At 47.7% G+C, this 25,082-nt stretch overlaps 1 protein-coding gene across 1 annotated transcript in view; it reads right to left on the reverse strand.

Annotated features, from left to right (window-relative positions):
- The window catches only part of KIF1C (kinesin family member 1C), a 710,488-nt gene that overhangs the window by 125,297 nt on the left and 560,109 nt on the right, over window positions 1-25,082 (reverse strand). Inside the window, exons 14-15 of the mRNA XM_078671146.1 lie at window positions 7,498-7,577; window positions 5,362-5,437 (exon numbers count right to left, since the gene is read on the reverse strand). Of these exons, the coding sequence (XP_078527272.1) occupies window positions 5,362-5,437; window positions 7,498-7,577 (156 nt within the window). The remainder of the gene's footprint in view (window positions 1-5,361; window positions 5,438-7,497; window positions 7,578-25,082) is intronic.

The following is a 25,082-nucleotide window of genomic DNA, read 5'->3' on the forward strand; positions in this document are numbered from 1 at the left end:
TGGTACCCTCTTGAAACTGCGTAGGCAGGTGTTGTAAAAGTTGCTCTAGGGTGTCGTAATGCGCCCTATCATAACGTGCCAATAGCGCCTGTGTGTTCGCAATACGCCAGAAATTGGCAGCCTGCGCAGCTACTCTTTTGCCCCCTGCCTCAAGCACTTTAGACTCCTTGTCTGGGGGAGGAGCTTCACCCGTTGTCTGGGAGTTCGCCCGTTTGCGGGCATTTGCGACCACAAGAGAGTCTAGTGGCAACTGTCCCCGAATGTATGCAGGGTCTGCAGGTGCTGGTCTGTATTTCTTCTCGATGCGTGGATTGACCACCCTCGCCCTGGTAGGCTCTTTAAAGATTTCCGCAGCATGCTTAAGGACACCTTTGAGCATAGGAAGTGTCTTGACTGTCCTTTCAGAGACTGAAAAAGTGTCAAATAGAAAATCTTCCTCCACTGGGTCAGCATGCATGTCCACATCATGATTAGCAGCTGCCCGTTCAACGAGTGCATGAAATCCTGCAGAGTCCTCTGTTGGGGATGCACGTGCACTGAAAGGTTGTGGGTCTTGCCCCACATGTTGGATTCCCTGGTCACCTATGTCGTCATAGGAATCCTGTTGTGCATCGGGGTCATTGATGGGGAAAGTGTACTGGTCATCTTGTCCATATTCTTCTCCCTCAGAGTGGTCGGGGGAAGGTGTTGGACTCCTTCTAGGAGGAGGCTGGATAGGTTCAACCAGGGCTGGAACGTCCTGTGCAGGCCTTTTCTTCTTCAGTGGGATAACATAGGAGTCCACTGGTTGGGAAGTGATCTTCCGTTTGTAAAGGGTCAACTTGCCCGTGTCCGCGTCGACAAAACGCTCAGAATCGTCTACTGAGTCGAGTTGTCGACCCAATATTCCAGTAGACGTGGAAGAGTCTGATGTCTTTGGCGCCGTCTTCGGCGCAAAGGCCTTTGGTGCCTCCTTCGGCGGCAGAATGAATTGAAGCTTGCCAGCAGGCTTCGCAGGCATGTCCATCGGCTTCTTTGGCGACGGCGCTGGAGCCGACGTCGCAGAGGCCTTATCCCGAAGTCTTTGGAGTGAAGTAGCGATGAGAGACGCGTCACTCACAGCGGCCCTCGGCGCCGACGAGGAGGCCCTCACCTTGCCTTCGGTTCCGACGTCCAGTGGTCCCTTTTGAATCTTAGACGTCGATGCTGCCTCCGTAGACACAGAGTCTTTGGACTTATGTGTTGAGGCTCCGCTCTTCGATCCGTGGGATTTTGCAGACTCCGTCTCAACAACGCGTCCGACTAACGGCGTCCCAGTCGAATGCTTGTCGGCGACTTTTGTGGACTTAGCCGGCGTCGCCCCGGTCGACCCATGCCGGACGACCTTCTTAGAGGATTCCTCCTCCGCCGATGACTTCGGCACTGTCCAATCGACAGTTTTCTTCGACTTCTGTGGACCGTAGGCCGACGGAGCCGATGAGGTAGCAGGCTTTGGTGTTTTTGGTGGAACGGCCGCCATCTTAGGTGCACTCGAATCCGTTAGTTTCGGTTTCGATTTCGGGTCGGCCATTTTAGGCGTAGTCGATACCGATGCTTTCAGTTTCGGTTTCGATACGGGCTGCGTAGCAAGTATGTCCGTGGCCGGGCCTGAAGGCGGGGCCGTGGCTTGCGGTGCAGGGTCTTGGGTAAGGCGGAGTGGCGATCCCGTGACCCGAGCCTGATCCGTGTAACCTTCGGGGCATAGCTCATCCCCTGAGCTATCTTCCGCGGCCCCATAAACCTCTTCGACGTCCCCTACCTCGTCGACGTATTCAAGGTCTTGATATACGACCCCGTCGTTGTCTTCGGGATCGGCCTCGACCTCCGTCGCGGGCGGTGAGATTTCAAGATGATGGCTTAGGCCCTCTTCTTCCGGGTCGCCGAAAATGTTATCTGGTGCCGGGGCCGCCTGCTGGGCTTCAAGGCGCACCGCGCGCCGAAGCTTGAGTGTCTTCTTCGACCTGAATCTGGAGCAGGCCATGCAGTTGTCCTCGTTATGGTCTGGCGAGAGGCATTTGTTACAGACCGGGTGCACGTCGATATGTGGGTATTTGGACCCACAGACGGGACAGTATTTAAACGGGCTCCGTTCCATGCTGAAAAGTTGTGGTCGCGCTGCGATGAGAAGGCCTCGATGTCCGAAGAGTGATACGACTCCGCAGATTCCGACTCAAAGAGACGGAAGAACTCGAGACCGTACGCAAACAATACCGACGTAATGAAACGAAGGCCTTTTGGCCTTAAAGAAGTGATTTTTCTCGGTTCCGACAGAGAGACGTCGAGACCGCATCCAAACCCAATGGCGGAAAAAAACAATCTGGGGATGGAGCCGATGCCCATGCGCACTGTAGTCCAGGGGAGGAGCCACCTATCTCAGGATACTTCGAAGACTCTTCCAGGACAACAATGTGCGATCATCCGGACCCAACACTAGGCGGCGATCTATGCAAAATATATGAATTTAGCAGCCCACATGCCTCGAACATAAGTCTAGCTTCGGATGCAGGTAGGGTGGATTGTCAGGGGAGGACTTACTCTTAGAGCCAGGCCTTCAACTTCTTGCAGGCGGTGAATTAGTTCCCTGAATTGGGGGATTTGGCCGAGAGGGACAGCAGAAGTTGTGTGTCATCTGCATTGGGGAGGATGTGGATGTTGGAGCCGTGGATGGCATTTTCCAGAAAGTCATGAAGATGTTGAAGAGGGTGGGGCTGAGGAGCATTGAGGTACTTCACAGATTAGTACCAGAGTTCCAGAGGAGTAAAGCAGAAGGTTGACTGTTTGAGTCGTCCTGTTTAAGAATGTGCAGATCCACTGGAGGGCATGCACCTGAATGCCAGCCCAGTACATTTGTCTGATCAGGATGAGGTGGGAAACTGTGAAACGCTACTGAGACCTGGTAGGAAGGGTTGCAGTTTCTCGTGTGTCAAGGATCATCCAGATATCATCTTTTGGTGTGATGAGAGCTGTCTCTGGGCTGTGGCTGGGTCCAAATGGAGACTGCATGGTGCAGAGGATGTTGTGGTTGATGAGGTGTTCGGTGATGCTTATGTTAATGGATTTCTTCATGACCTCGGCTGGGTAGGGTAGAAGAGAGATTAGTCAGTAGTTCGCGAGATAAGCCGGATCTGCTGCGGGCTTCTACAGTAGGGTGTTGGAGATAGTGAGGATGTGGGAGAGAACTCTGCTGATGAGGGGGAGTCCTTTATTGAATGTGTGGTGGGGGAAGGGTCTGATGGGGCGCTGGAGTGGATGGACTTCATGATTGCGGGGTCGTGGGAGGTGATGGTGTTTCATGTGTTCATGGTGCGTTCTTTGTCCAAGATTGGCAGACTGACTGCAAGGCTGATAGGGTCAGGTTGAGGGTCGAAGTTGTCATATATGGCTGCGATGTTTCTGAAAAAGTCGTAGTGGTTGATGCATAGTTCTTGAGATGAGGTGATGTTACAGACGGTGGCTGTAGGTGTGGTGAAGTCCTTGAATATAGAGAAGATTCCTTTGCTGCTGTTGCAGTTGCTGCTGATGCGGTCTGCTGGGGCTTTCCGCTTGGTGGTGGTAGCCGTTCAAGACAGATTCGAAGGTGCCCACATCCATGGCTTCTTGAATCAATCTCCTCCTGTGTCCTAGTTGCTTGCAGTGCAGTTTGGCAATCCTGAGTTCTTCTGTGTGCCAGCTGCCCCGAGTTTGTGTTCTTGCTGTTTGGCTTTGCTTGCACGGGTCCAGGGTGCCAGCACAGGCAGTGATCCAGTAACTGAAGCTCTTGATGTTTACTCATAGGATGCCTTTATTTTTTAGGTGAATCTTGGAGAGGACAGAAGGCCAATCCTTCTCTGCTCTTCCAGAAGCGAAAGGCCAGACCTGAAGCTGACAAGGGCATGGTCGGTCCATGTGATGGGTGTTGGTTTGTTGATCATGATGTTGGAGAATGTGGTTAAAACAAGGGCCAGTATGCGTCTGGTGGCCTGGGTGTGGTCCGATACGTGCTGGGTGAGGCCAAGCTTTCTGCAGCTTTCTAGGAGCGTGACTGAGTTGGGGGTCTGTAAGGTCCTGTAAGTGAAAGTTGACGTCTCCTAGGTGGATGAAGGCGCTGGAATTGGTGACTTATGGAGCCACACAGTCCATGATGTTGTTGGTGGAGTTGGAGCTGGGTCCTGGGGTTTGGTAGACCAGGGTGCCGCCCAGGGTGAAATAGGCAGTGATCTGCACTTTAAAGGTGAGGTGCTCCATGTGGTTTTAGTGTCAATGGAGGCAGTGCAGCTGATGGTGCCCTCGAAGATGATGGCGGGCCTGTGTTGTCGGTCTTGTCTGACGATCTTATATCCAGCGGGATGGCTATGGTAATGTCCAGTGCTGAGGTCAGCAATGTTGCAGTGAGGAAGAGGTCCAGTGCAGAGTTCTCCAGCAGGTTCAACTTCTCTGTGGCTTGCCTGCTGAGTAAGCACGAGTTGAGAGAGTGCGAGAGAGGCAAAGAAAGCGAGTAGGAGCAAGGTGGATGCCTCAACGCTTCAGGAGCGGATTCCCAGGGACCTTATCTGGTCAGAGGACCAGACCCAGTTTAACCACAGGGGGCTAACAATCCGAAAATAGGAAAACATAGGGACAGTGCTAGCCTTAGAGCTGTTAACTACAAAGGCAGTGCTATCCTTTTTCTTTGCATCAAAGATCATAACACGGATCTTGGCCAGACTGACCCTTAGACAGGAATGATAGAAATTATTCAAATATATTAATTTGTAAAATAGCCAATGCTCGAGATGAGAGGGCACCCCTACAATGTCTGAAAGGTGTTTATCTTCTATGGCTGCATCAGATATTCCGTTATATGCTTGAAAATTGTGCTTGGCTCCTCCAATAACTGTTTCCCACTTTGCTGGCAGATTTCATTTCAGGCGTGATAACAGCAGAGGAGGAGAAGATCAATAGAGTTTAACAACTGGACAAAAGAAGCAAAAAGACAGTCTGATAGTTTGGTTGACAAGGTGGCTGTTACCCAATATGCCTGCATTGCAGCCACTGCTTCCTCTTCCTTCACTGCCCACCTGTGCCTTGATCCTGCACCTGTGGTTCTTTCCATTACTATAGTGGTATAAGCAGAACTGCGTCCTCAGCAGAGCTACAGAAAAAACAGTAAGGGGAAAGACCCAATGTTTTCACTTAGTGCAAAAAACTCATCAAGGTTGCTGGCTTAAAATGTATCTTAGTCTGTGCTCAGCATCCTAAAACCTTCTTAACATTTAGAAGAGACTCACATCTCAACCCTGATGATAACACTGCTTCACGCTGCATCGAAGATGTGAATTTCTTAACAATTTGAAACATTAACATGTTAGAATGAAGTCCAGTTACCTTCTTTGGAGAAAACACTCCTACAGTTCCCCCATCTTCACGAAGTGCCACACCCATCTCCGCCAAGAGAGCTTCTCTGAAAGTTGAATGGAAAGATTGTAAGTATGCAGCGGACTATGAAACAGGTCTTGACTAAAGTCAATGGCCTGTCCTGTTTCAATGAAAGCATTTGAGCCAAGCAAGCACGTGACGGTACTGGTGGAGGAAAGGAAGTGAACTAAAAAATCACCTAAGGAACAGTCCCTAAAGCCTGTGGTGAGGGAACTGTCAGACTATCGTAAAGTCACTAAGAAAGAATAGCTTTATCCAGAGATGGCAAGAAGGCCACAGAGTAGCAGCAATAGGTGGGTGTGATATTTTTTTATTTCTCAATACTACGAGTGACTAAAGAAGCCTGAAATAAACAAGCCTGAGTTCCTACTAATGATGCAATCTGAAGTTCTGATGGATGAAAACTCATCTCCGACAGCCTGGTAGCCAGGATTGCAGCTACACTGCTTGAATATGTAAAACAATAGTGAAGAAAGGGTCTGTCTCAAATTAATGCCTATGGAAGAAAGGCCCAAATGCTGAAAGAAAGACTGAAGACTTAGGGACATTAAACATCAAACTCTATAAACTAATACATTGCATTCAGTAAAACAAAAGATCTGTACAGGAAGCGGGTGCATCTGACCGCATGGAAATCCGGGGATTTACAGAGGAATCAAGTCATTATTTTATTTTCATCATTAGGGCTGAGCAGAGCCAATCATTAGACTAGCACTAAAGGATGCAGACCGCATCATGCTATGAACAGTGGGACCTGCATTCAGAGTTTGCTGTTGCTGCCTAAAGGCTAGCCAAGTAAAGATCACAAGTGTCTTGCCAAAGAATGGACCTTAGCCATGGTCTTTCCATCAGCTGGAATTTCACAGCTGTGTGTCTGTTATGTGGAACAGAATAATCGAACAGTGACCTACACATGGGCAGAGGCCACTTTATTGCAGATTTAGAAAAGGAGACTTCTACATGAGGGGAAATCTCTTTCTTTTCAACCAGTTCTGCGTCTCTAGAAAGCACCACAACTTGCATTCTTGAAAGTTCCTTCGTTTGGAGTAACTTTGCGTTTTGAATCACAATCTGGTATCACTCTCCGGATAGACACACTCATGTGATGCTGGGCATAACCAGAAGGACAGAGGATTGTCTACCACACCAAAACACAGCAATGTGTTTCACGGTGGAGGAAGGAAACCTGTATCCTTGCAAAACTAGTTATTCCATGAGGGTCCATTCATTTAACTTGTAATTAATTGGATCCCAGAGCTTTATGAAACCTGAGTTTCAAATAGTTTGTTTCAACGGATGCCTACTTGCTGTAAACACTGACAGCAGTTTCTCATTACATTACATTAAAAGCAAGTCCTTTCATTAGACCTACAGAAAAGTGGGCTCGAGTCAGAGGCATAATAACAAAAACATACACCGTCTTAGAATTCAGTGCAGGGTCAGTGGGAGACAGACAAGAAAGGTCTCATCACTACTTCCTTATCTACTCTCCAGGAATTATGACAAAGCAGGAAGGCAAGCTTCTGAATATAATGACGCGTCTATAATGGACAAGTGTACCTAACGGATGGGGTGGTAACCTGGGCAACAGAGCACTGGGACAAATAAATTAGCCCACTGAAAAAAAGAAAAAAAACAATCTGATAATGTTGCCTCAAATAAGCATCAGTTAAAAAAAAGCCAAATAAATAACCTTGGAAAGAAAAGGTCATGATCTTGTGTTAATGAATATTACCAAAAGACACAGCAGGCGCAACACCAAAGAACTGGATGAACATTGCATCAAACGAAGGAAGCCGAATACTTTTAAAAGTGCACTTGTAAAATGTACCTAAAGGGAACTCACTAGAGAAGAAAGTTAGCAACACAAACCTTTGTGTCAACTGTAACTTAGAAACATTAAGTGTAAATGATAATGTATCCAGGCACACAAGGCAAAAACGATTTGGATGAATGAAAACAGAGCTAACCAACAGTGTTGCTTTGTTTCTTTTTAGCTCATGGGACAATACTCAACAGAACCTACTCTAATCCGTTCATGACTCGCACTTTCACTCTGCACAATTCTTCCGTAAGCGCACATACCTTTCCATTCGAAGTGCTTCTGTTTTGCGGAGTTTTTCTTCCCAGGTTTCATTCAGTTCAGCAATTATTTTTTCTGTTTCCTACAATATAAGAGATCAAGCGGTTAGCTGTCAGTAACTCGCCACTGCAAATTAACTAGAATTGAAAACATTTCCTAGCAACAGACTAGCAAGTAGGAAGAAAAAGTTACCTTTGGTGAGAATCTTTTTGGAGGACAATAATTCTTCACATTTTGAATATCTCCCTGGTTCCAGAAACTCTGCAATAGATCCCAGCACCACTGCCCTGTCTCAGCCAGCTCCGGTGGCTCCTCTGGGCGTAACGACACAAAGCTAAAAAGCAGTGCACTGCTCCCTAAAGTGGTAGCTTCAGAAGTGGAGCGGAGGACTTTACAACAATGTTTGCGGGCATGAATGCCCACACAATGTTTAGTGAAGGTGTAGATGGTACACCATGGTGCAGCTTTTCATATGCCTGCAAGTGGAACGTTGCCCAAGAAAACAATAGTTGGCTGTGGCATAGCAAACGTGAATGTATTTCACAATTCAGCTGGTGAACCCCACTTTGGAAATGATTTTTGTAAGGTGGAGCTGGCCAAAATCTACCGAGATGTGCATTGCCTTTCCCAATGATGCATTATAGTCATTGCTGTACATTAGGGCTCTTAACATCTAAAGTGTTTGAAACCCTTTCTGCAATTGATTATGGTTATGAGAAAAAGCCGGGAGAGTCAACAGTGTCGTTGACATGGAACCGCAAGGTAACCTCAGGCAGAAAACAAGCATGTGATCTAAGGCTGTCCTGATATTTCTGCAATTGAAAAGGGCTCTTCTACCGTTCGGGCTTGTATTTCGCTTACTCTACAGAGGGAAGTGATGGCAATGAGGAAGGCCATTTTCCAAGAAAGGCTGTGCCTTGTGCAAGAGTCTTGTTAAAATATTGTTAAAGACACATGAAAGGACCGATGGATGGACTTGAAGGATTATTGACTACTAGAATTTTACAAAATGAGTGGCGCCCCCTGCTTTACAGAGCTTGTATTGCTGGTGATGTGTGTTGACGTGGTGCTGGTGTAGTGTAATGTTGGATGGTGTGGCACAGAGCTTCAGGTAGTAGCCATGGGTGACAATGAACATTACACACTTGTTTGATGTTAGCGGAGGGTGGTAAGCAGGCCGTTGAGAGATGACTGATGACTGCTCTTGCTCACGCCCATCGTTTCCTAACTCCATGTCCAGCATTTGCAAGGCCTTAGCTGTATCAGTGTTCTTGTTTAGGTTTTTGAGCAATAAATCCACACGTGATCCAAAAACGTGGTGCCCAATCAAACGGCGCATTGAAGAGGTGCTGCAGAAACGGTGACCTGGATCCTCATAGCCAAGCAGAACATCTGAGGCGACTGCAGTCACATATTGCACCCAGGGAGGAATAAGCTGTATGTGGTGCAGATCTCATCTTAGCGGTGCAAATGACCTTTCCATCCGTTTGCATTTTGTATGCCTGTGGAAATGTTTGACAAGCTGTTCCATCTCCTCCAGGTGGGCTCTGCCACCCTTGGAAGTAAGCCCATAGAATGTGCTCTGGGTCTGGGTATCACATGTTGTTGTTCTTTCTCAGGTGTTGTGTCGCTCGGTGCCAATGTTGGTCTTGAATTCCACTTTCAAGTCGCCCTTGGTTGCAAGGAGGGCTGGGTGGACCCTTGAGGTCGAACAGGAGTGTCTCAGCATTCAGGTGCAAGTGCGACTTCTCGAGGCCTTCCTGGCATCGAGGTGGGCTTTCAGGGTCTAGGAAGGCTTTGGTGCAGTGAGTGCTGAGGCCTTTCAGAGGCAGTTTAGGCTCTGAGGAATGGCTCTCTGGGGTAGTTTCTTGCTATTGAGCCAGGATCCCATCAAGGGCAAAGCCCAGAGGGAAGATCCTTGAAGTGTGATGCACGTGTGAACCAGTGGTGTCGTTTTTGTCATAGACGCGAGGTTCTTTAGTCATTTGCTCTCCAAAGTCAGTCATTAGGAGAGAGGTCATTGGGACTCCCATCCCCACGGGTCCACAGAGTACCAGAGAGCTCCTCTCTCAGCATCTGAATGAATGTTTTTCAAGTCTTAGACACTGGGCATGGAAGATGGCTCCGAGAGCCCTGGAGCTGCATCTATGAAGTGCCCACTGCCTGATTCTTCGGTGCTGGACAGTCTTTATCCCCGACAGGTATAACTGTTCGATTCTTCCTGGTCCCTTGGGAGATAAAGGCAACAGGCCCCATATTGGTCCAGTCACAGCAATTTACTACTGCATTTAGCAGAACATTGAAAGGGCGTGTTCTCCACGCCCCTCCCACCCGGAAGTCATTCTCATATGATCTACCCCAGGGTTTCCGTCTGATGTCGTTGCACGATGGTCCCAGAGCTCTACAGTGCATGTCCACAACCAATGGTGGAAAAGAACAATCTGAGGTGGAGTATATGTCCTAGTGCATTGTGGGACTCATGGGTGGAGTCACGATTCACCTTGAACACCTTTAATTCAATGAAAAACATGTGATTGCAGCCCCCTAGACTAGATGGCAGTAATATGCAGCTCATGTGATCTACAGCATGTGGAAAATACTTTACTAGTTACAGCATCTTATGGGAAAATGTATTTCTACAATCCTGTCTGTGGTGCACCTTTACTCAGATAAAAGCAGCACAGCTGTGCTTCAGAGTTCAGTTCACTTACTATTAAATAAGTGTCATGTTCAGATAAAAAAAATTAAAAAATGTATGTTGAGGGTGAAACCTGTTCTGATGGAATTATGATGCCATCAGAACAGGCATCCTATTTCCCAGTGGATTTAGTGGATTTCGCTGCATCATCAGTGAGTGAATAAGATGTTCAAGGGTAAGCCTAAGACTCACTCTTCAAAGTATAAAGAGGCTACTGCTACCCTCCTGAGACACATGCTGCTATTCCATACTTGCAGTGTAGGGACGTGACATTTCATCTATACTTTTACACATCAGTACTTCTGGGATTCAGAGGCTGCAGCAGCTGCACAGGAGTCAAGTTGCTTTGAGAAATCTATTTGGCTGATCATTTGCTCAGGTCTGAAATGCTTTGTCTTTGTTTTTAAATTGCTTCTCTCTCTGTGGGGATGATCTTGCTTTTGTGTTCTTTTGTTTGACAATTAATGAAGAGCCTAAGATGTAAGAGAAATATCATGTATTTGTAATTCTAGTTGTTGATCGAAGTCATTTTCTTTAACCCCTTCCACACTCATGACGAGCTGGGCTCGTCATGAAGTAGCCTCCTCGCACGCTCATGACGAGCCCAGCTCGTCATGAATAAAGGGATTTACAAATTCTCAGCACAGGAGGGGAATATGCTGAGCATCCATGGGGTTAAAGTAATACAAATCTCGCCATTATCTTGGGTGAATTATCTAAAGGAATAAGTAGTCTTCACCTGGCAGTCCGGGAAACAGGGCAGGCAAGATTTTCAGTGGTTCGTGGAAGTAGGCCCCCTTTGGACCTAACCAGTATGCATATGCAGTATCCAAAGTCTTTTTCCAGAGTGAGACAAAGGGCTCAAGAAAGAGAAGGCAGAGGTGAGAGGCACCAGCTGGGGGCATCAGGTGAGTCTAACACTAGGCCCTTCGTGTATCCCCTCAAGGTTGGGCTGCAGCCCAACCCTACTTTATGGGACATGGAAAGAGGATTACAAATCCTAAAGTACTGGAGATGGTCAAGGGTTTCTTAAGAGGGTTTGTGGCCCAAACATTTCAGACAAACCCTCCAAGAGAGATTCAGAGAGAGAACTATCAGTGGACTAAGAAGTGAAAAAATTGTGCGTAAAAGGACAAATTGTAAAGGTGACACATGGTGTAAAAGGTTTTGTAAGCAATATTTTACTGGCGAAAAAGGAGGACAAGGGGATGCATTCTGAAAACAATCTTAGGGAGGTAAAAAAAAACGGGTGGACTATCACCACTTCAAAATGGAAGGGATGCTTTTCAGACTAACCACTGGATGACAAGTTTAGATGCCTACTTGACAATTCCAATTTCAATACGGTGTCAGGATTTTGTGCAGTTTTGGTCAGGAAACATACTTTGGAGATTCATATATCCCCGGGCTTCAGCCTGTCATCGGATTGTTGGTGTTTCACTGAGGTTATGTAGCCTGTAGTTACTTGTTTTCGGGCAAGAGTTGTACAACTAATATATCTGGATCATAGTTTATGAGTCAGGATTTGCTAGTAAAACAGGCGAGGATGGCTGTGGTTTTTTGGAAAGCCTGTGGCTTGTGGTAAACAAGGAGGAATCCAGCTGATTCAGAGTCAGGAGATCCAGTTTATGGGTTTCATTATACACACAAAAAGAGAGCAGAGTTAAGATTGGCACTCGAAACAATGAAGACGCTAGGACGAGAGATTAGTAAGGCTTTAGACCAGGACAGGGAGTCTTTGAGAATGTTGGCAAGAGTGAGAGGACCGCTATCAATCATTCAGGCTACCTTTCTGGGACCGCCGCGTTATCAGGTGTTGCAGAGACTGAAAACTGAGCATCAGAGGAATGGAATGAGGTATTTGGAGAGGGCTATATTGAGTCAGGAGGCACTTTGAGTAAAGACACTGGCTGCTGGATGAGGACTGAGAAGGCATGGAATATAAGGGGAGATTTTGGGGAGCAACCAGAGATAGATCCAGATGTGAGTATGAATGGCTAGGAAGCAAGATGTGGTCGCTTATCTGTGGGTAGCCGGTGGGCTGGCAAGTAAAGGAGATTGCGAATCGATTGTTTGGGGCTGTTGGCAGGGTCATTTGCAGTATGTTGCTTCACAGAGGATAAGATGAAATGTGTGATGCTGAAAACGGGCAATGTCTCCACATTTCAGCAGCAAACAGGATGGGAGGACGGCAATCAAAAGGTCTGGTGGTGGTGAAGAACAAGTTACTTACCTTCAGTAACGCTTTTTCTGGTAGATACAGTATCTGCCTGTGGATTCCTCACCTTGTGAATATCCCCCTTGCGTCAGCAACGTTCGGAAAATTCTTTGTAGCACGCCGGCGGGGACGACGTCATAGGAGCACGGCATCGCGCGCGACTCCGTCTGACGTCACAGACTCCTTATTAGAACCACGTCGAGGTGATGACGTCAGTTCCGCCCTTTTTTCCGTGCCTTCGAGGCACCCGGACGGACCAACGACAGTAAATATACATATATACAGTGTACACAGTACATACAAATCAAAACTGCACACGAAGTGCGTAGCAAAGGTATCAAAAACCAGAAATATAAATACATAAACCCAGGTATAGCAGAGCGGACAACGGGGAGGCGGGTGGGTCAGTGAGGAATCCACAGCAGATACTGTATCTACCAGAAAAAGCGTTACCGAAGGTAATTAACTTGTTCTTCTGATAGATACATCTGCCTTGTGAATTCCTCACCTTGTGAATAGAGTCCCACAGCAGTCCCCACTCCCGGAGGCGGGTGTCCACTCTGCTATACCAGGAAATCTTGGAGGACAGAGCGCGCGTAGTGGCCGTCCCTCCTCACCTCGGTATCCAAGCAGTAGTGCTACGAGAAAGTGAGGAGGGAGGCCCAAGTCGCGGCTCTGCAAATGTCCTCAACAGGAACACCTCTAGACAAAGCGGATGTTGCAGACTTTGCTCTAGTTGAATGTGCTCTAATACCCTCAGGAGGGTCCTTGCCGGCCAGAGAGTAGCAAATCTTGATGCACAGGATTATCCATCTGGAAAGTGTGCGCTTGTGCACTGCTCTGCCCTTTTTGCAGCCAGCAAAACCCACGAAGAGCTGATCATCAACACGATAGTCTCTAGTCCTATCGAGATAGAAACTGACTGCTCTCTTTGGGTCCAAGCGATGAAGTCTCTCCTCCTCCTTGGAAGGGTGAGGGGGAGGATAAAAGGTAGGGAGGGTAATGGATTGTCCTAGATGGAAGGGAGTTACCACCTTAGGAAGAAAAACAGACCTGGTCCTGAGAACCATTCTTTCAGCATGAATGGTCAAGAATGGGGGCTTGGAACTAAGAGCCTGAAGCTCACTTACCCTCCTTGCCGAGGTAATTGCAACAAAGAAAACCGTTTTAAAAGAAAGAAGCCTCATTGGACACTTGTGCAAGGGTTCGAAGGGAGAACCCATCAAATAGGTTAACACAAGATTCAAATCCCAATGAGGAACAACAAAAGGAGTAGGAGGGAACTTATTAGTGAGACCCTTCAAAAATCTTAAAACCACAGGAGACTTAAAAAGAGAAGGCTGATCCGGCAAACAGAGAAATGCCGATAAGGCCGAAAGATACCCCTTGACTGTGGCAACAGCAAATCCTTGCTGCGCCAGAGAAAGAGCAAACTGTAAAATGTCAGACAAATGAGCCTTCAAAGGGTCAACAGCCCTCTCCCCACATCAAGAGACAAATTTAGACCACCTATAAGAATAGATGGACTTAGTGCATTCACGCCTGGCAGAAAGAATGACATCCACCACATCGTGAGGGAGAGAAAAGGAATTCAAGTTGCCCCGTTCAATCTCCAGGCATGAAGGTGTAATGTCTGGAGGTGGGGGTGTAGAACTTGCCCCTCCATCCAGAGGAGGTCTGCCCTGAGAGGGAGACGGAGCGGCGGGTGAGAGGAGAGGAGAGGTGGAGAAGGTCCGTGTACCACACCCTTCTTGGCCAATCCGGGGCGACCAATATGACTTGGGCCCGGTCCTGGCGAATCTTCCTCAGAACCCGAGGAATCAAGGGTATGGGAGGAAACGCGTAAAGGAGATGATTTGCCCAACTCAACTGAAACGCATCCCCCAAGGCTCCTTGCATCGGATACTGGAGACTGCAGAATGACGGGCAATGAGCATTCTCGTGAATGGCGAACAGGTCCACCCGAGGAGTCCCCCACATCTGAAAGATGTCGTGAACAACCTCCGGATGGAGCCTCCACTCGTGATCGGCAGAGAACTGCCGACTGAGAACGTCTGCACGAACGTTCAGAACTCCGGCAAGATGATTTGCCATCAGACAAATCTGATGGTCCTGAACCCAGGACCAGAGACGCAGAGCCTCTCTGCAGAGACACTGCGACCCCACTCCTCCCCGTTTGTTGATATACCACATCGCAGTCTTGTTGTCCGTCAGGACTTGAACCGACTGACCGCGAAGGGAAGGGAGGAAGGCCTTGAGCGCCAGACTTATCGCCCGCAACTCTAGAAGGTTGATATGAAGCAACCTTTCCTCTGGAGACCGAAGATCTTTGATCTCCAGATCCCCCAGATGAGCACCCCACCCGAGTGTGGATGCATCCGTTATCAGTGTGGCAACTGATGGAGGTAGCTGGAAAGGCTTTCCTTGAGACAGATTGCCTTCCACGCTCCACCATGACCGATCCGCTGCAGTTTCCCTGGATATCCTCACAGACTCCCTGAGATCTCCGTTGTGCTGATACCACTGCGGCACTGCACATGAGGCACCACTGGAGTGCCCTCATGTGCCAGCACAGTGGTGCCTCATGTGCCAGCGTGCATGGTTGACCAACAGAATGCAAGAAGCCATCAGACCGAGCAGACGAAGGACCTTCATGACTGGAACAACCGCTCCATTGTAGAATAAAGGAATCGTTTTCTGTATATCGCGAATCCTTTGAGGAGGAGGGAATGCACGACATACAGAAGTGTCCAGTACCGCAACTATGAACAGGTTGCGCTGGGAGGGCACCAGGTGAGACTTGGGTACATTTATCGAAAAACCCAACCTGTGCAACAACTGAGCTGTCTCTTGCAGATGATGGAGCACCTTTTCTGGCGACTCTGATTTGATCAGCCAGTCGTCCAGATAGGGGAACACAGGAACCCCCGACCTTCTGAGATGCGCAGCCACCACTGCCATCACCTTGGGGAAAACTCGAGGCGCAGTAGTAAGCCCAAACGGAAGGACCGCAAACTGGTAGTGCTGCGATCCCACCGTAAAACGGAGATACTTTCTGTGCGACTTCAGAATGGGGATGTGAAAATACGCATCTTGCATGTCGATCGACACCATCCAGTCTTCTTCCATCAGCGCCTGAAGAACCTGTGCAAGTGTGAGCATTTTGAACTTCTCCTGCTTGAGATAGAGGTTCAAAACCCTGAGGTCCAGGATTGGACGTAACCTGCCATCTTTCTTGGGAATCAGGAAATACCGGGAGTAGCACCCCTCACCCCTTTCCTGCTCTGGAACCACCTCTATCGCACCTTTTCGGAACAGTGCCTGGACTTGTTCCTGCAGGAGAAGCAGGTGGTCCTCCGAACAATACCCTTGGCAAGGAGGGTAATTGGGAGGGAACTTCTGAAAGGAAGAGCATACCCATTTTCTACGAGATTGAGAACCCAAAGATCTGATGTAACCGATTCCCAATCCCGTAGAAAATGAGTAAGCCGACCCCCTACCGGACCCGCATGATCCGGAATGGTGGATCTAGGGCTGCTTTGCTGCTGAGGGTGGGGGTTGATTGTTAGAGGAGGAAGTAGAGGAGGAGGAGGCTTGGCGTCCACAAGCACGACCCTTTTGTTTACCTCTGTATGATCTATACAAAGGGTTCTGCTGCTGCTGCTGCTGGCCTTGTTTATAGGAACGAAAAGTGGATCTACCAAATCCCCTAAACTTCCTAGTGGTAGAACCTCTAGCCTGCAGGCCCAAAGACCTTGCCGTTGCCCGGCTATCTTTGAACCTCTCCAAGGCCACATCCGCCTTTTTCCCAAAGAGGCCTGTTCCGTCAAATGGCAAGTCCATTAAAGTAGATTGTACATCTGCCGAAAAATCAGAAGATTTCAGCCATGCGGCCCTTCTGGTGGCAACAGTAGAGCCCATAATCCTGGCCACAGAGTCCGCCGTGTCCATGCCACTCTGAAATACCAAGCGGGCTGCAGCCTGAGTATCAGAGACTACCTCATTGAAGTTCTTTCTATCTTCCTCTGGAAACTTAGCTGACAACTACTTCACAGAGTCCATCAATGCATGAACATATCTCCCTAGCAGGCAAGTAGCATTGGTAGATTTTAGAGCCATGCTACCCGAGGAGAAAATCTTTTTTGCAGACTGATCCAATTTTTTAGAGTCTTTATCCGCTGGCACCTGTGGAAAAGAACCTGCAGACCTGTTGGAACAAGCGGCCTGCACAATCAGACTTCCCGGAGAAGGATGTGAAGAGAGAAACTCAGGGTCACCAAGTGCCACCCTGTAACGTCTTGCCACCGACCTGGAAACCGCAGGAGCATTCAAGGGTCTCTTCCAGACCTCCATTATTGGCTCAGTCAAAGCCTCAGTAAATGGGAGTGTAGGCTCTATAATAGATGAAGGCGAGTGTAAAACCTCCGTGAGGATGTTAGGCTTGTACTTAACAGTAGGCAAAGTCAGATTGAGCAGATCCGCAGCCTTCCTAATTACAACATGGTAGGGTGCCACGTCCTTAGATGGTGCATCAGAAACTGATGGCAAACCCCACTCAGGAGAGAGTTCCAGGCCACTAGCACTATGCAGGTCCTCAAAACAGTCCCCTTGATCCAGAAGTTCTCCTTCCTCTACTTCAGGATCTTCATACTCTTTTTCCTCCAAGAGGCGCTGAGCTCTACGCCTCGACCACTCCAGACGAACCGTAGTCGACGGATCCGGTAAAGACTCCGACGGAGCCGGAACCGGCGTCGAACGAGGAGCCGGGGCAGCTGGAGGACGAGACTCACGAACCGGCGTGGTACCTCGATCCAACTCACGAGGTCGTTCCGGAGTCGGCGAAGCCGTATGCGGAGTCGACGACCTCGGCGGCGCCGTACCGAGCAAAGGTGTATAAGGCGTCGGCATGAACGGCATAAAAGGTGCCGGAGCGTAAGCATGAGGGACGCCCAAGTTATAAGACAAAGGACCCATGGGACCAGCCGGTGCACCAGTGGGGTACATTGCCCTCGCATAAACGCCAAACATAGCATTAAGGAAATGCGAGGGGTCCTGTCCAGGACCAGGAAAGGGAGGGTACGAACCCATCGGCCGCTCCGAAGGAGGCTGCTCCGGCATCGGTTCATCCTGGCCCTCTTGATTCTCAGGGTCTTCCACCAGAGTCGGAGCCCGAGGAATCTCCTCATCTCCTTCATGCTCCGAAGAATGGTGTGACTCCGGATCCGGTTCTTGCTCTGGAACAGGGGAATCTCCAAGAGACTGGAAAGGAGAAGGAGACACAAAGTCTTTGTGATGTTTTCCATACTTCCTCTTCGAATCCGAAGACTCTTTGCCAGAGAGATGTCTAGAGCTATGCTTCCTCCTCTTGTGCTTTTTCTTCGAGGAGCCCGAAGCATGACCCGAAGCCAACTTGGATCCGGACCCTGACCTCTCTCTGGACCTCGACCTCACTCTGGACCTCGATCTCTAAGCCGATTACGACCTCGACTTCGATCGCGACTTATGCCTCGACCTCGAACGTCGAGACGTCGACCTCGAAGACCTTCCAGCCTCTCTTCCTTTCACCTTCGCAAGCAGAAGCTTAGCCGCCCGCTCTCGTAAGGCCTTAGGGTTCATCTTGAAGCAGGATCGACAGTTTTTAACATCATGGTCCAATCCAAGACACCACAAACAATCGTCATGCGGATCGGTAATTGACATCATTCGGGCACACGATCCGCACTGCTTGTACCCAGTCTTCCTCGACGACATCCTCAGCAAAGAAGAGAACTCAACAGAGAAACAGTAACACAAAATAGCAACAAGTTACTATCTGAATCACAGAAGATCCCAGAAACCGTTAGCGTCGACGACGCGGAAAAAAGGGAACTGACGTCATCACGCCGACGTGGGTCTAATAAGGAGTCGGTGACGTCAGACGGAGTTGCGCGCGATGCCGTGCTCCTATGACGTCGTCCACGCCGGCGTGCTACAAAGAATTTTGCAAACGTTGCTGACGCAAGGGGGATATTCACAAGGTGAGGAATCCACAAGGCAGATTTATCTATCAGAAAGTGTGAGTATTGCCATAGTAAATGTATCACAGTAGTGCCAGGGCACATTGCAGGCTTAACCAATGGGACAGAGGGCTGCTGTTCCCAGTATGTTGATTATTTCACTGACTGAAGTTACAAGAGATGAACCTGAGGAATCAAGAAGAGCAGGGTTCAATCAGAAACAATTTGGCGTGAACAGACTGAACTTCCAACCAGATTCTGAGGCATGCAGAGTAGATGCACTGGTTCCTCAGACATTTCCACCCTTTGCAATGTTTGCCAGGGTGCTGGTCCAAGCAACTTGCTGTCAATAGACAGTTGTCTTGGCACCACCAGCAGCCAGTTTTGAGGGTTAGGCATGGTACCCGGTTATGGTGGTGATGCTGATAGTGGCTCCTTGTCAAACCAGATCATTTGTCAAACATCCTTTGGATATTCTTAATGTGATTTTGAATTATAACTTTATGAGAAAATGGAGTGCGATAGGGTGCGGTTGTGCAACCTCACCATGTAATACACTACCCAACCACTTCAGGGCCAGTAGGCTTCATTTGTTCAACCTTTAGCTCAACCCTGGGTAGCTGTGCCTCTGAGCAGCAACGCTTACAAAAAGGAGCAAGTGTTACGCATTTAAAGAGCACCAAAACAACTGAAGAAGAAATGCACGAGACACTCAAGAAATCAGACACAAATTCATAAAAATAGACTCTTTTTATGTATTCTTAGACACCACAACGAAGATCTGTAGGAGCATTCCGTAGATGTAATTTGAAAACTTCAATCAATATGTACTTCTTTCTCAAACACGAAGCAGCATTGGCAAAGTCAATATATTTCACACACTCGAAATGTTTTCAAGAAAAACTTTGGTATATCAATGCAGTTCCTTTGTGTTACTTTATGCGACCAAGTCTGGCAGGAAGCCATTCAGGGATCAGAAAGTCATTAACAGTTGCCTCGGAGGAAGGAGCAGTCTTCAGTAAGTTCCAGGCGTTTTTATCCCTTTGCTGTAGGTTCCTATGGAAGTGGTCCTCATGCAAGAGACAGAATTCTGGAGATGCTCAAGGATGCTGCAAATGCAATGAGGATGACAGGGCCTTCCTACGGCTACTCCTCGGTCCACAAACTTGGTGAGGCGTTCCTGGCCGCAGGGCTCCATGCCCTTGAAGTCCTCTTGGATCTGGCAGAAGTCCATTCGCCACTGGGCTACCAGTCGCCCAGTATCACAGTCAAAGTGGAATCCTTTCTTGGACAATAACTTATCTTCAGTGCGGCCAAGCTGCCCTGGGTCCTGGTCTCTGGTGCTGCACAGCAGCGAGTAGCAACAATGTGAAAATTTGGGCTACCAACTTCCCCAGCAGGCTTCTTCAGCTCTTATGGCCATGAGTTGCAAACTGACCCTTGGAGTCTCTTGATTCGGCTGGGCTCCGGAGACGACTTCTCCATGAGCAGGACACAGCAGGCTCAGTCCAGTCTCCTTTGCTAGCCACCAGGTTTAGCAGGAGTAGTCAAAGCTGGTGCAGACTCTCTTTACCAGTTCCACAGTGAAGCAGGGCATTTTTCCTTCAATCCTCTTTCCCAATCCACCGAGATGTGAGTTCTGGGGGGCATGGGTGCCCTCTTTTACTGCAGCTCTGCTTCTGTTGAACACTCCAGAAATGAGCCTATCTCTGGCCACTTAAAATCTCAGTACATCCTCTTTAACTACTAGCTGTTTACTTTCCATGCTTTTCATCACAAAGGTTCTGTCTATCTGGGGGATGGAAGTCTGGCCCCTCAAGATCTTTTCGCTTCGTAATCAGCTGTTACTTGAGATTCCTACTGTACGTCATGCACTTTGGGAGGGGGAGGTTGATGTTGAGTTCAGTCTTTTTTTGTACCTGATCCCTAAAGTCTGGAATGATTTGCTATTGAACATTCGTGCCTCTCTCCGATTAACTCTTATTTTAAAAATGGTTGAAAACGTTCTGTTTTTCCTGTCTTGTTAATCCATTTGTTTACATCAATCACATTCTAGTTTTTAGTCGGTAGCACCGGGACTTCTTTTAGACCGCTGTGAACTTTATAAATGGCATATACATTCATTTTATGCTCAGAAAATCCCCTCAGGGTAGGGTGCGGTTGGTCGCCAATGGGCTACTAGGCTCATTCCTCTCCTCATGACCACTTCCTATGAAGTGTGGCAACTGCCTATCACAGGATGCACCATTCTGCCCACTTTCACATTGCAAAACCCTCTCCTTTCTGAGTGCCTGTCCGTCTACCTAAACAATAGGACAGCCCTCTCCCAAATGTTCTTCATTTGCTTTACAACAGCGGATTCACCTTTGAAGCATGCCTTTTTGACCAACACCCGAGTGGCTTCCTACCAGGGAGAGGTACCACCTCTCACGCTCAAGCTGCTATGGTCTTTCCTGGGAGTCGCTTGCACATCTCCACTGAAGGGCCAAAAGCTGTCTCTGTGACAGACCCATTGTGCAACCATGGATGGGCACAGGGGATTTAGGGTAACAAAGTGGCAACTTTGTAAAAGCTGCACACTGCAACAGGTTACATTAATTTCGACTATGGCATCAAGTCGGGCTTAATGTAACGAGTTGTTCGATACCTTACAGTATCAAATTTATTAGACCCAGCCAAAAGTTAGCAGGGCTTCTGCGGCAGCCTGTAACTCTGCACTCGCCAAATGTGCTACTAGCCTTTTCCACAGTGTAGGAAAGTAGGTTCTGCTTCCATGGTTACCCCCACTTTTTGCTGGGTGTCAGTGTTTTTACCTAGTCTGCTGGGATCCTACTAATCAGGACCCAGCAACTGTGCTTTCTCCCCTAAATTGACATGGTAAGTACTTTAGCACTTTCACAATTGGCTACTGGTGTACCATTGTAAGTCCCTAGTATATGGTACTAAGGTACCGAGGGCATAGGGACTCTCCAGGGGTCTCCCATGGGCTGCAGCATGTATTATGCCACCCTTGGGAGTCCACTTAAACTGTAACTATAGGCCTGCAGCCTGTGTGTGCTGGTGCTTGCAACTCTAACGACAGATGGATTATGTTACCTAACCTGTAAGCATCTGTTCTTGACATGCAGTGCTGTAGAGTCACATGCTTAGCATACATCCGCCATCTAGTGTTGGGCTTGAATGATTGCAAGTTGTTTTTGTTCCAAGAATTTTCTGTGAGACTCCTCCTCTTGGTAATATTGTGAATGGTCATCGACGCCTTCTTCAGATTGTTTTGCCATGGGTAGGTGAGAATGTAGGTATTCTGTGTACATGAGAAATTAGATGTCCATGCAGCAGTATGATACAAGTATATTAAATGTATGAACCACAACCTACACAAGGTTTTTTGGGGAGTAGGGTCGGCGCATGTGAATCTACAGCACTACATGCCAAGAACAGATGCTTACAGGGTAAGTAATGCAATCCGTTCGAGGCATGTGTGCTGGAGATACACATGCATTGCACAGACTGTAAAGCAGACCCTCTTCCCAGGTAGTGGCTAACCTATGGCTTTTGCATAACATATTTGGATACATTTAAATAGCCACCTTGAAATGCCTGATTTAGAAATTGCCTTTCACATGAGGAAGTGAGAAGGCAATAAACAATTGTTTAGTTTTTCTGAATGATTTAGTTCTGTCAATATAACACATTATGGCCCTTTTGACATCTAAAGTGTGTAATGCCCATTCTGCAACAGAGTCTGGTTGCGGGGAAAAAACAGGTAAGTCAATCGATTGGTTAATATGAAAATTGGACACTACCTTTGATAGGAACTTAGGATTTGCTCTAAGTACTACTCTGTCTCTATGTAGTTGGAAGAAGGGATCCTCAAAGGTTAGGGCCTGTATTTCTAAGTGAAGTAATAGTGATTAAAAAGGCAAGTTTCCAAGACAAGTATTGCAATTGACAAGAGTCAAACGGTTCAAATGGAGGACCCATGAGTCTTGTTAATGCAATCTTTCACGCTGGTGTAGGTGGAAATCTAGGAGGAATGACTCAAGTCCCTCCATAAAGGCTTTGAAAACTGGGATTTTGAATAATAAGTGCTGTCTATTTTGCAGATCAGCTGCAATAGCAGCAAGGTGTAATCATACAGGAGTATATGCTAACCCTGTAGATGAAATAATTAACTAATTATTGTTTGAACTTTTGCATGAAGAGGGTTGGCTTATGTTCGTGATAGATTATTAACAAATCTTTTACATTTATCCACATAACATTGTCTTGTAGTAGGTTTGTCCATACATTCTTGAGGAAAATTTTTGATTGGGGTGTCTTAGTGTTCCTTGGTTTTGCTTGAGAAGGTCTGGGTTGAGGTGAAGCTTCTCGTGTGGAACTAGCGATAGCTCTAACAGTGTTAAAAGCCATGGTTGGCGAGCCCAAGCTGGAACTATCAGTATCATAGTCAGAGATGTTTGTCTGAGTTTCCTGACCACTAATTTAAGTAGTGGGGGGAAAGCTAATTCAAATATCCCTGACCAGTTCATCCATAGAGCATTGCCTTTGGACTGTTGGTGTGGATACCTGCTTGTGAAGTGTGGGCATATTGCGTTTTATTTTGTTGCAAATAGATCTATTTGTGGGAACCCCCATCTCTGAAAGTACGGTAGAAGAATGGTGGGGTTGTAGGCCCTGGCGTGGAGGAGGTGGATGCCCCTGATGTAGGCCAAACCTTCGGTGCCAAGCCGGAGGGCAGGGCATCCGAATTAGTATTTCGATGTGCACCATGGCTTTTTGCAGTGGGGGACCATGAGCAGTCTTTTCGGTTGAAGCCGATGGTAAGGGCTTTGGGTCAGGAGTGTAGGTACTCACTGTCCGATGCTTCTGTGCCCGCTGAAGAGTGTTCGAATTGTCATCGGATTGGGACTCTGAATCATGTATCGATAGGGACTTCTCCTGTGCTGGTGAAGCCTAAGTTGGACTACTGTAACAGCCTATACCTTGGGTTACAGAAACAACATCTAAAGAAGCTCCAGATGGTATAGAACGCTGCAGCCAGGCTCTTAATGAAATCCCTAAGTACCAATCGATTAAAGAAGAGATACAGAATCTCCATTGGTTGCCTGTGGTGCAACGTTCTAAGTTTAAGGCACTCTGCCTTGCCCATAAATCGTTGAATGGGGCAGGACAGGTACCTTTGAAACATCTCTTCTCATGTACCACCCAGGCAGGCAGTTAAGATCGACAAACGCCAGCTTAATGCTGGTTCCTAAGATCCGAACTGCTAGCTGGGGAGGTCGGAGCACGGCCTATTGTGTAGCAAAACTATGGAATGCTCTCCCTGCATCTTTGAGAGGGCTGAACTCCCTCCCCTCCTTTAGAAAACAGTTAAAAACCTGGCTATTGTCAAACTAGTCGCATTGCTTCTTTCGTCGTCTTCAGGTAACACTCTGGTCCAGCGCTAAGACACCTCAGGGTATTTGCGCGCTTTATAAGTTTCACTAACATTAACATTAACAAGCTACTTCATCCTCCTCCTGTTCTCGAAAGATGATGTCTGGTACATCGTCCGACTGCTTTCTCTTCATTTCTTGGCAACAAGCATGTTGGTCTAGAAGAGTCTTTTTAGTTCTAAAAGACTTAAAGGCCTCATAGCTCTCCTCTTGATGATTGGCCGGATAGGCATAGATTGCAAATTGAGTGTTGGACGATAGGAAGATACCTGGAGTGAGAATTTGGACAGAAACGGAATGGAGTGTGTTCCTTTAGCAGGTCATTCTCCGGTGGAGATTGGAGTCGAAAGTATGCATTGTCGGGCATGACCCATAGGCTGAGAGAGTGAGCCGAAGACCTGCTAAGCAGAAGGGCGAATGCTCGGACGCAATAAACTAACTGATCGAGACAATACAGCCGAGTGGAGGTACTAAAGAACTGAATGGAGCCTGAAGGAGTCTCGAACCGGAGAACAAGAAATTACATCTAAACGGTGGGAAAAAACAATCTGAAGATGGTGTCAATGACCATACACATAATTACCAAGAGGAGGAGTCACACAGCCACGAAAATTTCTTGGAACAAAAACAATTTGCAATCATCTGAGCCCAACACAAGATGGTGGACTTATGCAAAGCATGTGTATCTACAGCTCACACGCCTCGAACAGACGTTTCCTTATATATGTGGTCTGCATTTTAAACATATAAGTCACCTCTATGGCAGGCTCTTCAATCCAGAGGGCAGGGTGCTTGGAAGTGTGAGGGTGTCCAGCATGAGCAGGACACCCCTACAAACCCCAGAATCGATTCTCCAAGGCTTTGTAAGTGCGGTCAGCCATTTTTAGACAACATAGTGGACATCAGTCATTACGAGATGTCTAGCTATGGGGCTGCACCGAACTTGGTCATGTTTGGCATCAAACATGTTGGCATCATACCCAAAGACTGATGTCAGTGGTGGAAGTATGATCCTATGTACTAGGGGGCCCCTTAGGGACCCACTCTCTAGTCTTGGTAACAGCCTTTCATGGTCTGCAAGCAAGCTAGTGCTGTTGCAGAGCACAGACATGATTCTGCCCTCCTGCTGCTGTGCCAAGCTCAAGCAGGGGAAAGTAGAACAATGGATTTCCTGTCACAGGAAGGTGTGACCGCCTTCCAGACAGGCCTTAGTGTATTGGGCTGGGGTGGGGTTGGT

Source organism: Lissotriton helveticus, chromosome 12 (genome assembly GCF_964261635.1).
Source record: "Lissotriton helveticus chromosome 12, aLisHel1.1, whole genome shotgun sequence".
Classification (NCBI taxonomy): Eukaryota; Metazoa; Chordata; class Amphibia; order Caudata; family Salamandridae; genus Lissotriton; species Lissotriton helveticus.